General features: G+C 40.2%; 2 protein-coding genes across 9 annotated transcripts in view; one reads left to right on the forward strand and one right to left on the reverse strand.

Annotated features, from left to right (window-relative positions):
- The window catches only part of COL4A6 (collagen type IV alpha 6 chain), a 178,947-nt gene extending 175,043 nt beyond the window's left edge, over window positions 1-3,904 (reverse strand). For 2 of the 7 annotated variants that reach the window (XM_067548215.1, XM_067548210.1), the window contains exons 1-3: window positions 3,686-3,903; window positions 2,861-2,958; window positions 2,691-2,736 (exon numbers count right to left, since the gene is read on the reverse strand). In XM_067548215.1, the coding sequence (XP_067404316.1) occupies window positions 2,691-2,736; window positions 2,861-2,871 (57 nt within the window). In that variant the 5' untranslated portion in view covers window positions 2,872-2,958; window positions 3,686-3,903. Of the gene's footprint in view, window positions 1-2,690; window positions 2,737-2,860; window positions 2,962-3,106; window positions 3,373-3,685 lie in introns of those variants that run through there. The other 5 variants (XM_067548217.1, XM_067548216.1, XM_067548211.1 and 2 more) reach the window with 5 other exon arrangements.
- Window positions 3,905-3,956: 52 nt separating this feature from the next.
- The window catches only part of COL4A5 (collagen type IV alpha 5 chain), a 124,830-nt gene continuing 106,444 nt past the window's right edge, over window positions 3,957-22,342 (forward strand). For both annotated transcript variants that reach the window (XM_067548222.1, XM_067548221.1), the window contains exon 1: window positions 3,957-4,363. In XM_067548222.1, coding sequence (XP_067404323.1) covers window positions 4,268-4,363 — 96 coding nt within the window. In that variant the 5' untranslated portion in view covers window positions 3,957-4,267. The remainder of the gene's footprint in view (window positions 4,364-22,342) is intronic.

Raw genomic sequence — 22,342 nt, forward strand, 5'->3', positions numbered from 1 at the left:
TCAATTGTCTAAGAGAGAGATAATAAAATGAGAGGCACAGCCAACTTTTCAACTAAAAAAATAGGAGTGCAACACACATTAAGTTCTCTACAGCCCATAGATTATGACTCCTTCACTCAATGAGACATGTTTAACCAAGATATCTTTCTATAGTTCATCATCAAAGGCATTCACCATGCAGAAGAATCACATTTGCTAGTGGACAGACAGGATACATCTCTGAAATCTATATAGACATGTTGCTTTATTAGTTGCACAGTACTTTAATAGCTCAAATTGACAAATTAGAGTAGTGGGGTCATTTCTTATTAAATAACTTTCTTGCATTTTTACTCACGACATCTAAGCACCTTAATTTCCTGACCCATATAAAAAAATATATTCCTAAATAAATATAACAAAAAAGAACTTCAGCACAAAGAAGCCCTTGAATAGACCTTTTTCTTGTGATCTAAACTATGAACACTAGAAAGTGATCAGAATCAGCAAGGTGATTAAAAACAGTGACAAATAACATATCCAGAAAGCACAGGGCTGAGGTATCCCAAGGGTAAGATGGTAGTTCATATTCCCTGGCATTTACAGTGTGTCAGGCCAAGGCTGAGATTTTCAAAGTCAATTAGGAGATTCAGAAACACAGCTCCCATTGAAGTTAATAGCAGTTATGTGGCTAAATAGAGGCAAGACCTATATATTTTTTTAAATTATTTTAAAATTATCTAGGTTTCAGGTTAACTGTTTCCCTTTGAATACAGTGAAACCAGTCTTAAAGGATCAGGCAAGGAACTGACCAAATTTTGGTTGCTTAACAACCTAATATGCATAAAGCAGAACTGGATGAGGGACTCAAATTCTGTTCTGTTACGTCACTGTAAATCCAGAATAATTCCATTGACACAGACTGAATATTTTAGATCTGCATTGGTGTAAATAAGTGCAGAATTTAGCCTACTATGTTTCGGGCTAATGTGGAGGTGATGTTCTAAGGCAGGCAACCCATAAGTGTGGTCTCACACATAGTCCACTATATACAGCATTCAAAAAACTGTAGTAAACTGTAAGTAGTACCTAGGGGCTGATTCTGCACTGCCTTGCACCTGGTGTAATCATTTACACATGTTCAAAGGGAATGTAAAATGCTACCATTCTGATTTGGTAGTATTTTACACTCAGTTGGCACAAGTAAAATTGATTATAGAAGGTACAAGGCAGTACAGTATTAAGCCCTATGTATTTACAAACAGTGTAAAACTTGTATGTATTTGGAAGAAATAGTTTAAGTATTTGGAAACATTTGTAAAGACTTTAAAAATAAAATGCTTCTAACCCTTTAAAGATTCACTAGTATTTAGGTACAATTGTAACAACAGGGGAATATTTTGATTTTACATTGTTGACAAACTGTATCCAGTCCAGTCACAAATTCATATGTTAAACTGCTTTTGTTAAAGAACTGTGCTGAAATGTGAACGAAATAAAAACATTTTTAAAGTAAGTGTTCCAAATATTTTCACAGATTCATGATTGTATGAGTACTGTAAGTTAAACACTACAAAGAACTGTTAGTAAGTGTTGTGTAACCTTAATTTACATCACAATATGACATTATTTCGAACTAGTGTTGGTACATCAATTGGGGGCACTAAATTTAAACTCACATGCTTTACACTTTACAAATTTTTTAAAGGGATCTTTAATTTGGATCAGCTGAAGGGAAGAATTTGTTATCTTAGCTATATTAATAAGAAATATTTCAGCCAAAGTAATGGTCAAATTTATGAGCACATAAAACCAGCATCATTGATTACTAGGAGTTATCCTCCTTAACACTAACTTCTTACAAAGTGAAACAGGGGTACAAAAAGAATAGTGTGTGATCCATCATGTAGACATTTATTCAGAATTGTCAATCTTGATATAAAATCCCTTAACTCTTACTCAGACCTGTATTATTTATTTGTATGGGTTCCTCTTCAATGGGACCACTCATGTGAACAAGAATTTAAAGGATCAGCCTTCAATTTGAAATATTAATTTCTGAGGCGAGAAAGGACAGAAAAATGGCAGAGGCAGCCAATTTAACATAGGCTGACTATTAACCATTGTTGTAATAAAAGGATGTTACCCTCTGTACAAAATGTCTTTTGATGCATAGTAGCTTTGTAAAGAATAATCAAAGAAGACCAGAAGGAAAGCAAAAGAAAATATCATATTGACTCTTAAGAAAATCATAATGTTGCATTTTCCAGCTGAGGAATCCCAAAACACGACAGGATTGATTAAACAACTTTCACATTTAGCAATGCACAGGTAGGCAAGAACAGGAGCAGGCAAGCGAAGATGTAAAGAAGTAAAGCAAATGCTACAGATGTTAGGTTAGCTATGTAAATTATACGCAGAAATTGTACACTGAGGCAGTCAACATAACTTTTTTTTTAAATTACCACACAGAGATATACACTCAGTCCCATCCCAAATAACTGGAATATTCACAAATGGTATTTGCCACAATTTCGTGTAGCATAGCTGCAAAACACGAATCAATACATGCTGTGGTTTTTAAACCAGCACACGCACAGAGACAGAGACACGCTCTTAGTTCAGCCCCAAGCTCATGCATACGATGCCTCACACCTTCAGCATCATAACGGGCAGTAACAAGAACATAAGGATTGCACTCTGAAACTTACCCCAGTCACCAGTTCCACAGCCAGGCAGAAAGCAACCAGAACAACGCTGCAGGGGGAGGCAAAGGGAACAACGCGTTACTCCCTCGGGGCACCCAAAACACAGAGAGAGCAGAAGCAAAACCACACAGACCATTCCCCGAGCCCCCCAGAAGGGCTGGGAACTCACTCACCCTGGGTGCATGCTCGTCCCCAGCCACTGCCAACCCTTCAATCGGCGCCGGTGCTCCCGTTCATTGAAAGCTTCACTGCCCAGGGGTCAAACTACAGTCTGCTGGAAGAGGGGGGGGAAGGGGGGAAGGGAAAGACAAGAGGGAAACAGAAGCAGATTATATGGCTCCATCTGCGTTCAAGGGGCAGAACAAGCGCAGGCACGAAGTGGGCGAGAAGCAAGATCAAGGAGATAAAAGCGAACTCACCCAAGCTGCTTTCCGCGGAGTGCCCCGCGGTAGACAAGTGAGAGAAGGAATGGAGGAAGGGGAGGACCCACGGCTGTCAATCACAGGGACACAGACCTCTCCCCCCCCCACCTCCGACTCACACACTGTTGTTGTCCAGTTCTTCCCACGCACCTGCCTAGCCCTGCTCTGTCCCTGCCACGGCCAGGGCTGCTGGGGACAGATGTGTCTAACCCAAGTGACTTGATGGGACGCTCAAGAGTCCCGGAGCTAGAACGGTGTGATTGTGAGCCAGATTCCCGCCCCCCGTGATCGCTACCCCCAGCACAGCTGGGTGGGGAGCAGGCAACTTTCCTGAGGCGCGTTTGAGGGCTTCACAATCCCGGTGGGTTCAAAGCACCAGCAGACACGCGCCTCGCTTGCCGGGCCCTGTGTGCTGTAAACCCCTTTTAGCACCCCAGGCTGGTTACCGCTGGGCACCGAACAGGAAAGGGACCTGGTGTTTGCCGCCTTGCGACGGCGAGGGCGCTAACCGCTGCAGATACAGAGTGACTCCGGTTTAATACCAGCCCAGGAGTTAGAACAAAGCACGGCGCGCACCTGGCGCGCCCCAAGAAGGTGTCTCGCCCCTTTCCCCGCCTGGCGGCTCCTCGCTCCGGCCGGGCTCTGCCGCTCTGCAAACACCCGCGTACGCGTTGCAGGCCCGCTGCGATTCTCCCACGGGATTCTTCCGCCGCAGTAAATAGTCCCCCCCCATGCAAAGAGCGGTGGCGTTTCAGGGCGCGTGTTGGGTTTGGTTTTTAGACCCGGGAGGAGAGAGAAACAGATTTGCACGTTTCCACCGAACAGGTGCCCGACGAGGGGCGCGCGAATCAAATGTACAGGAAGGCCCCCGGGTGCAGGAGAGGGCTGCCCCAGCCGGGTTGCCCCATCAGCCAGACCAGGCTGGAGTGCGGCGGATGAATACCGCATGCCTTTTGGGGAGGGGGGGGGAAAAGTAGTGCCGGGCCAAGCGGAGTGAAGTCGGGAGAAGTTTTGCCCGGCGGCGGGCGCAGCGGAGGGGAAAGGGCGGCCGCGAGAGCGGCTTGGGGGAGGGGGGCTCGCTCCGCCCAGCCCCGCCTGGCCCCCCCCCGGCCGGGCTATGTCAGCTCTGCAGGGCCGGCCCGGCAGCGCGCGGGGAGAATGAAGCGGCGCGTGCGGAGCCCCCTGGCCAGCCTGGCTGCCGGCTGCTGCCTGCTGCTGCTGCTGGGGCTCGGGGGGCAGAGCGCAGAGGCTGCGGTAAGTGCTGCCCCCCCACACCCCATCCACCCACCCCTCCCCGCCTCGGGGCGCTGCTCCCCGGCCGCCGGGACCGGCTGCGTGCGGGCTCCCGCCACAAGCTCCGCTTCGAAAGGCGCTGCGGGCAGAGCCGTGATGGGGGGCAGGACAGAGGGAGAGAACGTGTGGGGGGCCGGGGGCCATGTCCCAGCACTCGAGTGTCTTCAGGGGGCTGCATCAGGGCTTCTTCGGGGGCCCTGGCGATCCTCTAAGGGGCCAGCTGTGAACCAGAGGCGTTAAGGGCGATGCTGGGTCTCCTCTCTCTCCACGTCAGGCTCCTGGCTCCTCTTGTGCAAAGAAATGGGTGAGCTGCATTGGCAGCTTGGGAGGCGAGCTGGAAGTGTGAGCGAGCCAGAGAGAAAGGAGGGCAGCCCCAAAGGTGCTTCAGCTTCGCCGTTCCCCTGGTACAAAGGTGGAAGGAGTTTAGCTCCACAGGCAGCGAGATGTGATCTCTCCCCGCAGCCCTCACTTGCATCTCTTCGCTCCTACCCGGACCTGATGGGGACTTTCAGGAGACTTGAGGGAGGGCATGATTTTGCTGATGAGCATCTCCTCAGGTTGTAACTAGGTGTCTTGAGAGTTCTGCCTTTCACACGTGTGTGTAAAAAAAAAAAAAAAAAAAAAAATCAGTCTGAAATAGTTGTAAGGATGGGAGAGGTGTTCTGTGATCTGAAGCATATATGGGAGGTGGCTTTGGGAAGTACTGTATTTCCTTTTGGGAAGGGGAAGATCTCATAGATCTGCACTGGAATGGTTAGGCCTTAAGAATGAGAGAGAAAAAACTGGGTTAGTGTAGTTATATCACTAAAACAAATAAAAGCCTAGTTCATGAATTTACTCAGCAAAATTAGCTTAGCTGCTTACAGGTACATATGTGGCCAAATAAGTCTTTTTCCTTTGCACCATCATAAATTGTACAATCACAAGCTTTTCTTTAAATGCTTACCCTGTAACATTGTTTCTTTTGGTTAAAGAGATATGGGGAAAATTGTGTGTTTACTGTTCAAGGGAAAGTGTATCAGATTATCGATTGCTTAGTTAAACTGTCATCTCCTGGCTCAAATTGGAGCATTTCCCATGTTAATAGGAATTCAGAACATGATTTCCCCCTCCCCCCTTTCTTTTTCTGAATACTCAGAGCTATCGGAATCCTGTAGTTTTAAGTATCTTCCCGTAAGGATGAAACTTTTAGCCATAGCATTGGCCTTCAAACAGTAAAAACTTCATGTTCCTCCCACCTCTCCCCAGGGCTATGTACCCTAATGAGATGATGATCCTCCTCTGATCATCATAAAGGGTATGATTTATATAGTGTGATCTCAAAAGCAACCTATCTGATAAATAGCAACTCTCCTGTTATTGTTTTGGGGATTTTTAAGCAAGTAGATTTAGTGCTGTGGATTGAACGGGCTCATGTCTTGACCAAAATTATATCCGGAGCCGTTTTTCTAACCACCTTCACGCATTTTTTATAAAAATAGCATTTCCTCTGGTTCAGTGCCAGATTATTGCAATAACTGTATGGATAGCAATGTATGCTGAGAGCTGGGTGAATATATTGGCGTTAGGATGTTGCCTCCATTCAGATACAATAAGGTTTGTCCAAAGATGTTCCCCAGAGCCTCATACAACAGAGGAAAGAATAACTATGCTCCCTTATTTTGATTACTCATTGATCTCATTGCCAAACTTCCACATCCGTGCACTTTTGGGTAAGTAATAGAAACACTAGACAGATTTGTGATCCAGATGCTATGTTGTCTTTAAAATTGAATGATGTAAGTCTTGTTGGAGAGTCGCTACACAGATATGTTTAATCTAGTTTGAAAAAATGGAGTGCAGACACAACAAAATCCAAGTAGTTGTCTTTAGAGTGGTGAAGCCTGTGTCCAGTATAGAGCCCTTGGAGACTTTAAAATAAGGGGAGAAGCTAGAAAGGATAAACTGGGGAACTGAGAGGGAATGTTCTGCTGCTGGTCTCAAATATATGTAAGTATAGCATATGGCAGCTGTTAAAAGTGCCAAGTTTGCTTCCTTTATATACACTTTTATACTGACTGAACATTAATATAGAGTGAGGCATGTAACCGTCGGAGAACAATGGAAAATTATCAGGTAACCTGACAGAGCAGTCATTTTGTTAAAGTGGTGGTGAAATATAGTGTGATCACTGCACAAAATGATGCTTATGCTAGAATGAAAATGGTGTGCTCATAAGGGTACGTTGTCATGTTTCTACCCACCTATGGTGAATATATATACTCCAGAACAGAGTTCCTTCATGTAGAGTAGTTTGAAGGAGCTATGTTCTAGAGTAAATGCCCTGTTACATGTTGGGTATTGATGTGAATGTGACTCCTGTTAGCAGGTATCATTTAAGTTGCATCACAGCAAATGTAGACTAGGAAAGACACTTCTAATGCAGAAGAGCTCTGTGTAAGCTTGAAAGTTTGTCTCCCTCACCAACAGAAGTTGATCAAATAAAAGATACTGCCTCATCTATCTTGTCACTTCTAATGTGTGACTTTTGTGAAACTGATTTTCACAGTAAAATTCCATTGAAACTAGTGGAGTTATGCTGGCTTACATCAGGCAAGAATTTGGATCTTAACAATTACCAAAAATTCACTAAAAATTGCAAAATATACATTGTCAACCACAAAGTGGCTAATGAAGGTAAAATTAAGTAATTTATAGACCTGATTTAAAAAAAAATACTAGAAAAGGGGCTTTGAGGTATTAAATGAAATTAATGCTGTGAATTAAAAGGAGAAGGTGGAAAAACTTTTTAAATTACTTTCTTTGTGGTGTAAATGATGGTGGGAAAAGAAGAAGATAGTATTCTGCTTTGTAAAATAATTTGTCCTCTAATGCAATTAACAAAAGCTGTCAAACTTTCTCTCAGATTTCTGTGGAGAGTTCAGAGTTGGCAGGTGGAATAATGATATCTCATTTCTACAGCTTTATTGCTTTGTTTTGAGTTAAATGTTTTGCAGTGGACTCGAGATGAGCATTCTTTTGACCTGGAACAAAGTGGGCACCTATAAAATTGCATACAACTTTGTGCTAATCAAGTAATTTTATATGTATAATGATAGTGAACAATTTGATCTGTCCATGAGCAGGCATAGGTAAAAGCTCAAATTCTGAATACAGATGGGACTAGTAGCAAATGACTTAGGTGCAGACAGGAAGCTGGACTCCATAGTATTTGTCAAGTCTTATCCCTCCCAGTGGATATGGTAATTTCTTCATGTGAATAATGGAAAGTGTCCTGACCTAAAACATAAGGATGTAAACATGGCAAGGCATGTTAGCTAACAAGGATTTAACTGGTCTTGCATGGGTATAATCAGAGTAATATGCTGTTTATAGAAGGTCACTGTGAGTTTGGTGGGGGTGTTTGTTTGTTTTTTCACTCAAAAGGGTGTAATATAAGGCCTTTATAAACAATATTTTCTGACACAACTATTGTTGAGACTCAACCACAAAGAAATCCATAACATTTAATGTCCTGTTTTGGTTTTTTTGTTCATTTGGTTTTTTGGTTTTGTAACTATATTTGGGTCTCTGGAGCAGGCTATATGCTCCCCCCACAGTGCTACTTTTCAGCCTTTTTGTTATCTCCCCTTTATACTTGCATGTAGTTCCATCTGAGTGAGAGTTACACACACACACACACACACACACACACAAGGAAGAAATGGATACTAAAACTGGTGCTTAGAATTTAGAACAACACTTGCCTCTGAATTCTATAAATACGAAACGCTTCCAATTTTGTAACATGAAGGCTCAAACCATAATTTATCTGTCTAATTGAAAACCAATTTACAGTTTGTCAAGTTTATCAACTGTCATGTATTTTGTTTCTGATCTCTCATAGATCTTAGCTATTTGATGATATTAATATTAAAAGTTATATTTCAGCATGTGCCAGAACTCCATTTTAAACTGAAGAGGCTGGCCTCAAGGAGCTCTTGGATGTAAATGCAGTGCAATTAGTGGACAACTTTATTTTGTACTATTTGAACTTCTATAGCAGGAGCTTTGCAGGTAGACATATTGACTAAGGACTGTTTTGTTGTTTACTCATACTTCTTTAATCAACTTCTGAAATTATCAGAATAGATCTTAAATCGAGGAGAAGCTGCTTACTTTTAATATCTTTGGTGGTGATCGGGATGCTAGAACAACTTTTATAGTGTGGGTGCTGAAAGCAGAAATCATGTATTAGGTTGCTATTATTACTTCAAGCCAGGGTGTGCTACTGCACCTCTAGTTCCAGCACCCCTGCTGGTGATGAGCACCTAATCCAGTGAGTAAGACTGATCTGTCTAATATCAAGGCACCTTGCTTTTTTGAGTCAGATACATCTTTTTAAATAGGGAACTGAAAGTATTTTGTTTCTTAATATCACAAAAAACTCTATCCATCTTTAAAATTCCAAAGGGAAAACATTATTTTAATTAGGAATTTGAGAACAAATAGCAAATCTTGTGTCTTGAGAGAGAGAAACTTTTATTTAAAAAAACCCAAACATGTTGGTAGAAAACTTACTGAAATACAATTACATGTTGCTATTGATATTACTAGAACATGCAGAAATCTGTACATGTGGTATCATATTACAGGACTTATGGTATTAATAGAAACATATTATTTAGGTTTATGAGGATATTCTTAATTGGGGCAAAGTGCAGTAGATTTGTTCTCTCACAAATAGTATAAAGACAACTGAGTGGAGGGCAAAAGAACATAGTACGCTTCATGGGGATATGAAAAAGACTTTTATACTCTAATCCCTTGAACTGGGTGAACTCTCCACTGAATTGCTCCTAGATATCTTGTTGCATTGGTGTTGCTCTATACAATGTTATTCCTAGTATGAAAATTTTAGCATATCTGAATGGAAAGCAACCTTTTTAACCAGCGATAATCTGTAACCATTTCATTTAGAGTAATTTGTGTAGTATGAACTCTTCTCAGATGCTGCTAACTTCAGAGCCATGTTGAAGATTAAACACACAGCTTTCAGGCCCTTTAAATTCATGCATATTGAGCATTCAGCTACTCCAAGACTCTTCACTGGAATTTTGTACTAGCAAGATGTGATTGGCTGCAAGGATACGTAATAAAGTTCAATTATTTCTGAATAAATTTTGGTTTTAAGTAATGTCCACACTGCTTTGTATGTACATCTGTCTCTTACATCTATGGGCCAGATATTTAAAGGTGTGCAAAACGTGGTGTTTGAATATTTAGCTCCCAGATCACTTAGTCAGATCAAGTGGTTAGCTGTCTAAATGCTACCACTTAGCCCACAGTTGATTTGTTCAAACAGAACCCCAGGCTCAAAAGCAGAGCTTTTAAAAGCTTTCTTGAGAGTCCTAAGGAATGAATTTTTGTGTTCAATTTTTCCCTCTCCCACCAACCCATCCACCCTCTTCCAAGAAGAGGTACATTGAAAAATGTAACTGGAAATATGACTAATTTTATGGGCTGCTTAAGGATACATGTAGTGTTTGTAACATTTACATGTTTTTTATTTTCTGATACCGAACCAATGCTTGGGAAAAGCTTGCTGGTCCTGAAAGCATTTATAATGATCTGTCAACAATCTACCCCTTGCAGGTTATGCGATATCAGAACTTAACTATATATCCTTTTGATTAATATCTTGCTTATTTTTCTTTAAATCTGAGATTATTATTCTCTAGCAAGTCATAGTTAGAGATGGATTACTTGTATCGTTGGGATTTAAATTCCCTGCTTTCTGACGGTTGTATAAAGCATTGGCTTCTAGCTCTGATTCTTAAGATAGTGGCTGGTAGCGATATGCCACAGCTAGAAAGAATGTTTCATGCTATTCCTGGCTTTCTAATAGTATAAAGCATTTGTTTTGTGGTTCACAAGATACTGGACCTTACAATGATCACTGGTTCATTGGTACTGCAATGCTCTTTATTTTGGCACTGGTTCTAAAGTTAGGCACTGAAGACAGCCAAGTTCTGGACCTTAACCAGTGTTGTGTGGCTTCTTTCCTCCAAGCCTCCTGCAATCCTCACCCTCTGAGAAAAAAATAGTCTGAAGTCAGTGTTACTTAGTGAAGTTTCATTGTGATTTATTAATACACTGTACTCTTAAAAGGAAATGTGTTGAGTCTTGGTTAGATATGAGTTTTGGGGAGAAAACCTGCATATAACATGGAATTAATCAATAGAATGAATATAAAAGCTGAGCTGAAAGTGCAACAAATCTGTAGCAAAATTAATGATTTATACAGTTGCTAATTAGAGACCCAGACTTATGGCTACTTGTGTAAGAAAGAGTTACATGGTAAGCTATACTAAGTGTAAAAGCTGCAGGATCAGACCCTAGCTACTTCTAATTATACAATTTAAATGTTATTAACTGGTCAAGTTGAAACATATAATTTATTTCCCTTTCTTTCCCTGCTGGATACAATTCTTAGAAAGCAACAGAACAATGTACAAATAAATATTCCTTCTTTCCTAAGAAGAATGAGTTTTCTAAACTAAAACTAATCTGTAGTGAAATTTATTAAGAAACTTTGTATACCAGGCCTCAACAACCTGTCTTCTTGAAAGTAAAATATAGGATTCTATACCAAAAAAGGCTGCTGCTCAGATAACTTGTGGTAACTAACATGGCCTAACACTCAGTTAAGGCTGAAAACAAGAACATCAATATTTACTTTTATTAACAAGTGTCAAGATAAGTGCACTTTTTTCTTTTAAATTGCAATTGATCATAGTTTCTTTTTATTTATTTTAAATACTGATCTGCTGTGACATTGCAGCTGAAAACTTCCATTTGTATTCTCCTTTCTAATGCCTAAACACCATTTGCCTTTGGAGAAGCACTGTAGTCAATTTGCTGTAACAAAACAAAAAAATATGCTGTAGTCGAGGCAACGTTGTTTCAGCTATGGTGGGTGTGTTCTGTTTTGGGTCCCATTTTTTTTCACTGCAGTCCCCTCTTGTACCGTGTGCCCTGTTTCTCATTAGGCTGACTTTGGTAGCAGAGCTCAGTATTCTTGAGACTGAGTAGACACCATTATGACTTGGCTTCACCAAAAAGTTGTTTGGCTGGTTGGGTGGTGTTCTTTGTAGTTTTGTTTCCCCTCTCTCCCTCTTCCCACCCCCCAAGTAAGGAATGAAAATGATTGTGTCCTTGTTCTTTCCTGGTTTGATAGGCTTTTAACTGCGCAGAATCAAAATGACTGATGTTGAATTTCACAGGCTTCTCTTTTCCTGTATTGTGAAGGGGATCTATGTGCAAGACCCTAAAATTAATCCTAAAACTGGAATAAAATGTTTCTGCAAGATGAAGATTCTCTTCCTATTTGTGGTATAAGATCATACCTGTAAAATGATCTTCCTGTAGTTTGACTTAACCCAGGGGTACACTAGAAAAGTTTTGTTGTATAAGTATACTGACAACCCCTGCCCCTCAATTTGTGTTCTTTTGTAGGGATAGCTTATACTATTTCCCCAAATAAAATAAGATATACTGACAAAAGAATAACTGAATCTGCGCTAGGGTTTTTTGATGACCCAAAAGTGTCAAAGAATCACATCCTTAGGCAAAAGTTTCTACTACAGATCAGGCCTCCTGTGAATCTTCTATTAAAAATCTACAGCCTTGATTTAGAGCAAGTTTGAGAACTCTTTTTCAGTGCCTTCTTGCCTTTTTTTTTTTTTTTTTTTTTTAAGGCTAAATCCCATGGAGGACTATGGAAAATTTCAACTTTGAACTTTCAGTTTGCTGCCTCAGTTTTCTGTGCTTTTATTTGTATTGTGGGACACAGAGTAGGGGACACTTGAGACGCAGTTGAGCACACAGTGAGTTCTCGGTTATAAAATGCTTAGTCTAATTTACTTCCTATCTCCAAGCACCACTCCACTTTTTTTCTCCTCCCTCTTTCATCCACTACAATCACACACAATGCCTCCAGTTTGTCCTTTACCCTTTCTACTATCCTTCTAAGATGCAGGAGTGGGAATTAGACTGCCATATTGATATCAAACATTTATACTGCCATAGCACTTAGAGGCCAACCAAGTGTTAGGCACTGTACAAACATATTCAAAGATTAGCTGTATCCCAAAGAACTTGAAATAGTTGTTTGGCAGGTGCTGTAGAAATGCACAGTTTATTCTGTCTCCATCTTAATACAGTCAAACATCTTAATTGCTACTTGGACTAACTGCTCATTGAGTAGACATTGTGCTAGATGGAAATATAAGAACTTTAAACAATGCACTGAGTTTGAAGTGACAGAAGACTGACTTCATTTGGCAGCCACAGTAGTGACTGAACTATGTGGTGAAAATCTTGGCAGTTGTTTCTACAAATGTTGTGATGGAAATCTTGATCCCTGAGACTGGGATAACAAAAAAAGCAAGTAGGACTCAGAGTATCTTTTATATCTGCCAATATCAATGAATCATTTATTCTGACAAGAATATAAACACTGATTTCACAGGCAATCAGGATCCTTCTGTAGCATGTGAAACTCCCAAGTATGTTAAAGCAGCAGCAGCACACTGTGGATTAGCGTAGATTTGAAGGTTAGAATAGAGGTATTACCATTTGTGCCTCATTTGGTTCAATTAGTTATGTCCTGTTCATACTTGGTGATTATATAGCCATAAAATTAAAGGCCTCGGTTACTCCTTATAGTAACCTCATTAATAAATACTGGTTAGGTCCTATAGGTTAATCATATAAACATCTGCACTCATAATGCTATGTGTACATCAAGTGCATTGACCACATACTGTGTAACTTCAACTCCTCCACTGCATAATGGAAAACAAGTTGATGTCTGTATTGCTCACCCCTCTCCCCCCACACCCTCCCTCAAAAATCCCAAAACTACATGGAATAACGCTGACAGGGTTTTGGATAACCTTGCCATTTGATGATGGGTTGTTTGGAGACATCTGTTGGCTGCGTTCCCGTGACAGTTTGGCTTCTAAAGAAGCTGAGATGTACTATTCCTTTTCCTCCTCATCCGTTGGCTTGCTGCCAGCTTTCTTAGTCTATGCTATGCTGTGTATTCTGGGGGGGAATGATTCCTTCCCAATGAGCCTGTTATCAGCTCTTCCATGCTGTTCTTGGGCTGCTAACCTAGTGCCTAAAGATTTAGTGGTCTTAATTCACTTTATCTTAGTTCTCTTCAATAGTTAAAGTACATGGGGGTATAATGTGCTTTAAGCTATTGCACTCTTTAGTTAGTTTGGCTTAACTTTCCACCTGGAAAAGACTTCAGCCAAAGTTTCTAAAGACATACTTACTTGATAAAGGGGTTGTGAGATTTTCTTAATGTTTCTACAGGAATTCGAATAGGTAAAAATATCTACTTCCAAAATGTACCCCTTTCCTTTTTCCCTCCCCTTGCCTCACTTCAATTTTTCAGTGTGTGGCCATAAGCTAAAAGTTTTGAATAAAAATGTTTTAGTTAATGCCAGTTTCTTAGCCTTCCCTTGAGAGAAGCTGAGACTGAAGTGGATTCATTAAGGTCTGGCCAACACAGTTGTACTTGGATAATGGGTAATACAGGTATAACAACCACAGCAGTCAGCACAATGTACTTGAAGCACCAGTGGTACCATGCAAACGAAAACTCCCCTTATGCACCAAAACATTGCTGATGCCTGTTAGAGGAAGGAAAACCACCACCCCAGGCCAAGAAACTGCAGTGAACTGAAAACACTTCATTGCCACACCTGGAGTGAAAGCATTGATTATTAGAAGCCACGATGCAGTGGAATACCCTCTTTTTGTTTGGAACAAAGTAATGAAAATTAACATGACCTGCAGGCAAGGCTAGAGAGAGGCTCAGCCTCCAGAGCACTTGAACCTCTCTTAGGAGGAATCTAGGAGGAATGCCATTGCAAAGTTATTGTCAGCATTTACCCAACACGTTAAACACCTTGTAAAAATAAAAAAAATCCACATATGAAAGAGTATTTTAACTTCATTTAAAGGATCTATCCTCTTAAGTCTTGAGCATACATACAAATAAGCAAAAAGAGTCAGAAGTGCTTCCCAAACTGAAGATAACTTATCCAAATGACTTTTACAGTGATTAAACTAAATAGCCAAATTCTCTTCTTATCCTCGTTATCTTAAGCCCAAATTATTCACTGATTTCTACACGACCAGACCCCTGTGCCAGCATCATCTAACCTGTTTTTGTGTACCAAAATAAGTAAACCCAAAGCAGCTACATAAGAACTATGTGCTAGGAAACTAGGACAGAGAAAATACTACAAGAAAGATGAACTGTTACTCCCAAGTTACAAATGTCATGGGTGAGGCAGGGGAGATGCTAAGGGGCAGCTTAATACTGTAACAGCTGTATCATCTGCAGCCATTATGTGCCATAATGACCTCTGAGGATCAGTCATACAGGAGGAGTGGAAGATATTTAAATACAATCAAGGCAGATGCTGGCTTAGGGCTCCAGCAATGCTAGCTATTGTGCTTGTGTGATGACAGCAGTAGCACAAATTTGTGTCCTCCTAGACCATGAAAAGCATGAGGATCGGCAAAAGTGGGCCCCAGGTGGTGGATCCATCTCTGCAAGAAACAGGATGTTTGCAGAGGTAATGGTTAGAACAAGAAATGTGATCATGTGACCAAAAAGAGCTTGTGTTTTGAGATGGCAGTTATTGCCCTGTGCCCAGAAAGGGGCAGAACAGTCTGTCCAGGTTGTCTGCTCTTGCTTCTAAACCAAATAGCTCTGTGGTTTATTAGTTGGCTGTGTGAGGTTTTTGGGTTGAAAAGTCTTTATTTGCATTTTTCCTCCCCACAAGAGCAGGGAAGGGAGGAATGTAACTGTAGCATCTGCAGTTCCAGTGGCTAACTCTGCCGTGTGAAAGGGGTATAACTTTTTGTAACTCATACCCCATGACAAGTGACTATTAAGGAAATAAAGGTTTAACAGTCCTGTGGGTTTACACCCCTGCTAGACTGTTGGAAATATAAAATCCAATGCCCCATAGGGATGAGGAAAATACACACAGACCCAGAGCAGAGAAAGACATTAATTTTTAAGGGCTGATGTAGCTATACTTTATTGGATTGAAGATATGGGTTTTTAACCTATTTTTCTCTCTCTTTATCCAACTGTTGTATATTTGAGAAGACAATAAAATCTTGAGACTTCTGCAAATGCCCCTTGGAAATATTTTGAATTGTTATCTCAGGGCAGACCTACACTTGAGTGCTGTGGCTGTGCTGAGGCAGTGTTTTAAGTAAAGGCACTCCAATGTCAACGGGTGAGCCTATCTCAGCAGCGTAGTTAATCCACCTTCCCGAGAGGCCATAGCTATGTCAATGGGACGCTCTCCTGTCAGCATAGTGCTGGCTACTAGGTTGGTAGAGGGGTAGGTTGGTATAACTGTCTCATAGACTGTAAGGTCAGAAAGGACCATTATGATCATCTAGTCTGACCTCCTGCACAACGCAGGCCACAGAACCTCACTCACCCACTCCTGTAATAGACTCCATCAGCAAGTGAGCCGTGCCCCATGCTACAGAGGAAGGTGAACACACACACACACACACACACACACACACACACACACACACACACACACACACACACACACACACACACACACACACACACACACACACACACACACACACACACACACACACACACACACACACACACACACACACACCCCGCCATCAAGTCTTTGCCAATCTGCCCTGGGGGAAAATTCCTTCCGGATCCCAAATATGGCGATCAGTTAAACCCTGAGCATGTGAGCAAGACTCACCAGCCAGACACCCAGAAAGAATTCTCTGTAGTAACTCAGAACCCATCCCATCAAATGTCCCATCACAGGCCATTGGCATATCTATCACCAGTAGTCAAAGATCAGTCAATTGCCAAACTAGCCTGTCCCATCATACCATCCCCTCCACACATTTATCAAGCTCAGTTTTGAAGCTAGCTTGGCATTTGGCCCCCACTGCTCCCCTTGGAAGGCTATTCCAGAACTTCACTCCTCTGATGGTTAGAAACCTGTGTTTAATTTCAAGTCTAAACTTCCTAATGGTCCGTTTATATCCATTAGTTCTTGTGTCCACATTGGCGCTGAATTTAAATAATTTCTCTCCCTGGTATTTATTCCTCTGATGTATTTATAGAGAGCAGTCATATCTCCCCTCAACCTTCTTTTGGTTGGGCTAGACAAGACAAGCTCTTTGAGTCTCCTCTCATAAGATAGGTTTTCCATTCCATGGATTATCCTAGTAGCCTTCTCTGCACCTGTACCAGTTTGTATTCATCTTTCTTAAACATGGGAGATCAGAACTGCACATGGTATTCCAGATGAGGTCTCACCAGCACCTTGTAAAACGGAACTATCACCACCCTATCTCTACTGGAAATACCTAATCTGATGCATCCTAGGACTGCATTAGCCTTTTTCGTGGCCACATAACATTGGTGGCTCAAAGTCCTCCTGTGATCAACCAATACGTCCAGGTCCTTCTCCTCCTCGGTCACTTCCAGCTGATGCATCCCCAGGTTATAGCTTATAAGAATTCTTGTTATTAGTCCCTAAATGCATGATCTTGCACTTTCTACTATTAAATTTCATCCTATTTCTATCACTGCAGATTACAAGGTCATCCAGATCTTCCTGATTTCCAGATTTTTCACACCCCTGAGTGATGTGATTATACTGATATAGGTCTGTAGTGTAGACCTGGCCTTAGTTAAGTAGATAATTGTTGAAATCCTAAAGCAGTTTGTAGTATGCAGCACATGGAATAAAAAAAAGCACAAACTTAAGTTTCAGTATTTCTCTTCAGTTTTGATAATTTGCCTGTCATACCGAAGAGCTAATTCCCAGTATTATATTTTGTATTTGTATTTTGTGTATTTTGCATCTTGTTGCATTGTAGAACTACTATGGGTCTGATCCAAAGTCTATGAAGGCTTTTAATTGAGTTCAGTGGGATTTAGGTGCTATGTGGGGGCAGGAGAGGAAACTCCCTGTAAACATAGGCATAATTTTGTACAATGGTGTGCCTAAAAATGTGTGTAGCATCACTTGGTTTCTTACCCAATAAGCTCATGGTAATTCATCTCCATTACATTGAAATGAGTATTTTCTTTGGGGTTTATTTTCAAAATCCTCAAAAAACCCAAGTTTTTTTATACAAACTTGAGATGCCCACACTAAAATGGATTTTATATTCAAAGTGAACCTCAAGGAATGTATCTGTCAGGGCTAGTAGGAGAAATTGACTATTGGTGACATGTCTTGTGATATCTGTAAAATTTATGATCTTGGAAAGCATACTTAGAAAGTGAAGTTAACAAAACAGGCACTCACTGTTTTAGGGGCTTTTCAGAGGACCGTAGTCTGAAGGAATATGGAAATAGGAAGAGTGGCATAGCAGCCCATGATGACACTGAGGAAAAATGTCCCTATATAATAAGGAAACTCTCTTAAACAAGTGTGTTAGTAAGAGTGGACTTAACTATACTAAGACTGATGGTTCACAGCAAATGTCCTTTTGTTTTTCCCCCTTTCTGGCTAATGTTGTTTGGCCAACTTGCCAATCAAGTTGTTGAAGTCTCTTGATCCTTTAAAGGACTTTGCAGAGGGCAAAAGGAAGCTTTCAAACCTCTTGGAGATGGTTCATAAGGAATTTGTGTGTGTGTAGTAGGGCCTGAATACCGGAGAGTTTCAGACTGAATATATCCTTTCCTATACAAAAAATTAAATCCAGAGAACAAATAGTAATAAGTGGGTATCTAAAGTGTTTAACTCTGAACTTGAATTATTACATGCTCTTGAAAAATATTGTAGTCCCATAGATCCCACGCTATGATATTCAGGTTCCCAACCACATGTATGGATGCATGAGAATGCATGCTAGTTTTGTCGCTGGGCATCAGCATCACATTTATACTACCTTGGAAACTTCACTTGCTTGTCCCAGCATATACCAATGCTGTTGCTCAGAAAGAGCATGCCTTTTCCATTATAATTCAAACTTGTATCGTTTTATCAGCTAATGTTCAAAGAGTGTTGCAAACTTCAGATAAGCTGTTTTATTCTTGGCTTTTCGTTTCGGGTATGCTAAGGGTTTAATCTTGAACACTTAATTTACATTGAATTTCTCATATTTTTAAACTGACAAATCAATTTTACTTCTGTACCATTCAAATGCTTTAACAAACTTAAATGCATCACCCCAGTGGAGTATAAGATAGTTGCACCTTTTGTTGATGTATCTGTATCGTCTGTCAGCAGGCACCTTAGTGGTTCTTCAAACATATTACCTCTTAACATTTAGCATACAAACTTAAATCCCACATACACAGTGACCTTCTCCCTCTTCCCCCCCAAAGGGTAAGATCACAAGGCACACTCTTGTTTAATTTAAAAAATGCTTAACTTTATTTAAAAAAAAACAGGGTGAAAGGGGCAGAACCCAAAGTACTAAACATCTACCACCCAAGAAACCGCCACACTTCTGAGCAGCTCTTTAACTGCTCTTCTGATACATGCCGACTACCTTGGTGCAAACAAGAATATGTGTTGTAACAATATTTTCTGTTTTCATGTTCTTGTTGCCATGGAAACACAGTTGGCACCTGATCTAAGTAATCCATGTATAATACTAGTAATTAATTAACCCATTCCTTGAGTTAAAAGCTAGCGCTCACAGCAGTCATGCCAGAACTCTTTTTTTCTTTTTTTTAGAGCAAGTTAAGTTTGCATATTTTTTTTTCCTGGGCAGATTATCTTCATGATGTGTGCTCAACTCCAAGTAGCATTAGTGCGAGATGAGTGTACTCGCTGAAGCAGGCAGTGCAGAAAGGATACATGCTCTAAAATTGTTGAAGACTGCTTATTCATTGTGAAGACACCAATCATAGTCCTTTGTTTTACTCTTGCCAAATTTCAGACTAGATCTCATATACAGAAAGTCTCATGTTAATGCCTCATTTCTCTATTCTTAATGCTACTTGGTTTTTTAATGAGACCTTTTGAGTCCTAGGGCTAGCTCCTGCAAATGGATCTGCACATAGTCCTGCACCCAGTGAATTGCAGGGCAGAATCATAACTTTTTAAGGAAGTGCAATACATTCTGGAACCAGAAACAACCTTTTGACCCATTGTGAGATGTTTGGGAGCATATGATATTTATTCTGGAGCGCTCAGCTGAGGCAAACTCCCTGTTAAGAGTCACAAAGATGCTGATTGTGGTCACTTAGGGCCCGGAGAGAGCCAACTGGCCACAAGGAGTAGAAAGAATAGGAATAATTGAATTGTAGTAATGGATAGGAGAGCAGGTAAAAGCTTTATAACTCTAACATTCTGGGGTTTTTCTTTTTTAATTCAAAGAAGCTCTGTTTAAAGAGTGCCATATTTAAATAAAATCAGTCATCTGATAGCATGCTCTTTAAACTGGTGACTTAAAAAGAAGTTGACTGTGTCTACAATATTTTGGGTCAATGTGTTTAGATATTTAGCATTAGAGTAACTGCATTTGCCAAAATGCCTCTTAGTTATTCCACAGTGTGTAATTTACACAATCATCACATATGATCAAATCTTAATGAAGCGTCTGTCTGGCTGTGGAAAGCATGAACTATTCCCCAAGGACAGAACACGCCCTTTTGTTTAGTTGCGAAGTTAAGTTGCCTTTATTTTGTCAAGTAAAATAGTAAATAAGGAATCATTACTCAAAAACCCACAAGCAAACAAAAAGAAGCTGTAATGGGAAGCTGTAAAGTCAAACTTGGCCCCAAATTTAATAAAGCTAGTCCAAATTCCACCTCCATCCTAAAATAACTGTTTAAAAAATGTGAAAAATTTCAATGAATGTTTCTTTGATAATCAAATCTGACAAATGTACTCAAATGTAATCCCACCTCCATCCTCAAAAAAACTTAATTATTCACTAAAATTTTTCACATTTTTCTTTGATAATCAATTCTGACAATTGTAACTTTAAAAAAAAACAAACCTTCAACTTTCAACTTCAACATTTAAGTTTTATAGAAATCTAATACCAGCAGGATGTGTGGAGTGTTCCTTTTCTCCCCTTTCCCCGGCCCCTCCATGAGAACTCAAAGGTGAAACTGACAACTCTGTTTTTTTCAATGTAGCTGAAGATGGTAATACTACACCATTTAATGTACTGATCTATCCTGACTGGAAATAAATGAGTAGTAAATGGTGAAAAACAGAAAACTACATGTTAAAGCTGAATGGTCAGTTTAAACGTTTATTAACAGGTTGTGAGTTGATTTTTGGGTAAAAGACTTGATACAAGCTAATGTGATGGAGATATAAATTAAGTTTTTTTTAAAAAAACTTTTTGAGATTGTAGTATCTAGTATCATGACTTTTGAGAGTGAATATGCTGTAGTTGAAGAAAGTGGCAAAAACTTAAGTTGTCTGTCAATCACTAACTTTTAGAGCTGATTTTAAAATGGTGTAGCTATTTTAATGAGTTTTGTTACTAATTACAGTAATCTGGTTCTCACCTAAAACAACTATAGGAATGACGAATAGTGTTTTCAGTGACTACGTAATGTACTTGATCCATGTTGGTTATGGGCATCCAGTCCAAAGAATCTGACATGGCTTCCTCATTTGCAGGTTTTACGGATAGTCTGGGGTGCAAGAGCTTTCCCAGAAGTGCTCTGCTTTTGCATAGCAAATTATGTTGGTTAGTGACATTGCTAGCTCAGATGGCCAGTATGTGTTACTTCTAGTAAGTCTTTGCTGAGATACTCTTCTAAAAATGTAATGAACAGTTTACTTTACTGTGGCTGCTTTGTACAAAATTATCCTCACATATATTAAAACAACATCATTTGAGTCCATGAAGTGGCCGCATATTGTCACTTTCATTCTTTAAGGTTTCTGTTTAGACCCTGTTAGTGTGTAGATGAAGAATATCTTATCTGTCACTTCCTCAGCCTTTGTAATCATTGTGGTTTTGAGGGAATATCAGATTTGTCACCTCTGGGTCTTATCTCAAATGTGATGAATCACATATTTCAGATTAAAATATGCACAATGCAATTTGATTCCTGCTTCTCCAGGAATGCTTGCAGAACCAGAGTGAACAGACAACTGTGGAGGGTCTCATTACTTCATAACAATGTAACTTAAAACATAGCCAAGAGTATAGTGCTATATCGCAAATCACTAGCTCCATGTTTTGTAATGGAGATTTCTTCCATCATTTACTTGCCTGTTTCCTGTGTACTGTCCTAAGGGGCTGTTACCCTAAAGCAACTGTGATACTAACCCAACACTGGGTTCTTGAGCATTCTTAGCTAATTTTTTAGCTTGACTCTTAATTGCACTTTTTGAAGTCTTTCTTGCTTATCCAGAGCTATGTATACACACTTCAAGAACTGTGTGAGTTTCACCGTTAAGTGTAAAATCTTGTGTGCACACACACCTATGCATGGTTTTTTACATTATACACACACACACACACGTGGTACTGATTCAAATCAATAATTTATCTAAATTCTCTAAAAGAAGCTGAAAGCAAAGCCTCTTTAAACTGATTTTTCTCCTTTTTATTTACCAATTTCATGTTACACCTGAAGTTTACCTGTGCTCAGGGTACTACGAATAAATATCTTATCGGTATTTAATGTGCTTTACTTGAAAACTCATTCCCAATAGCACACTTATATGAGCAGGGAGTATGACTTGTAGTGATTAGCATTCCAAATACCATTGGACTAGGGGTTCTTGTAAATACTGCAGTCTGAATACTATCGCTCTTCTCCAAAGCACTGTAGGATCATTCTCCTGCATATCTATGCAAGCCCCATAACTTACATGCAGAACAAGACGGTGGAGCGGGAAGGGAGGAGAAGAGGGGCGGGGAGAA

The sequence above is a fragment of the Emydura macquarii genome, unplaced genomic scaffold, assembly GCF_026122565.2.
Source record: "Emydura macquarii macquarii isolate MOO-44397 ecotype Brisbane River unplaced genomic scaffold, CSIRO-AGI_Emac_v2 contig_1253, whole genome shotgun sequence".
Classification (NCBI taxonomy): Eukaryota; Metazoa; Chordata; order Testudines; family Chelidae; genus Emydura; species Emydura macquarii.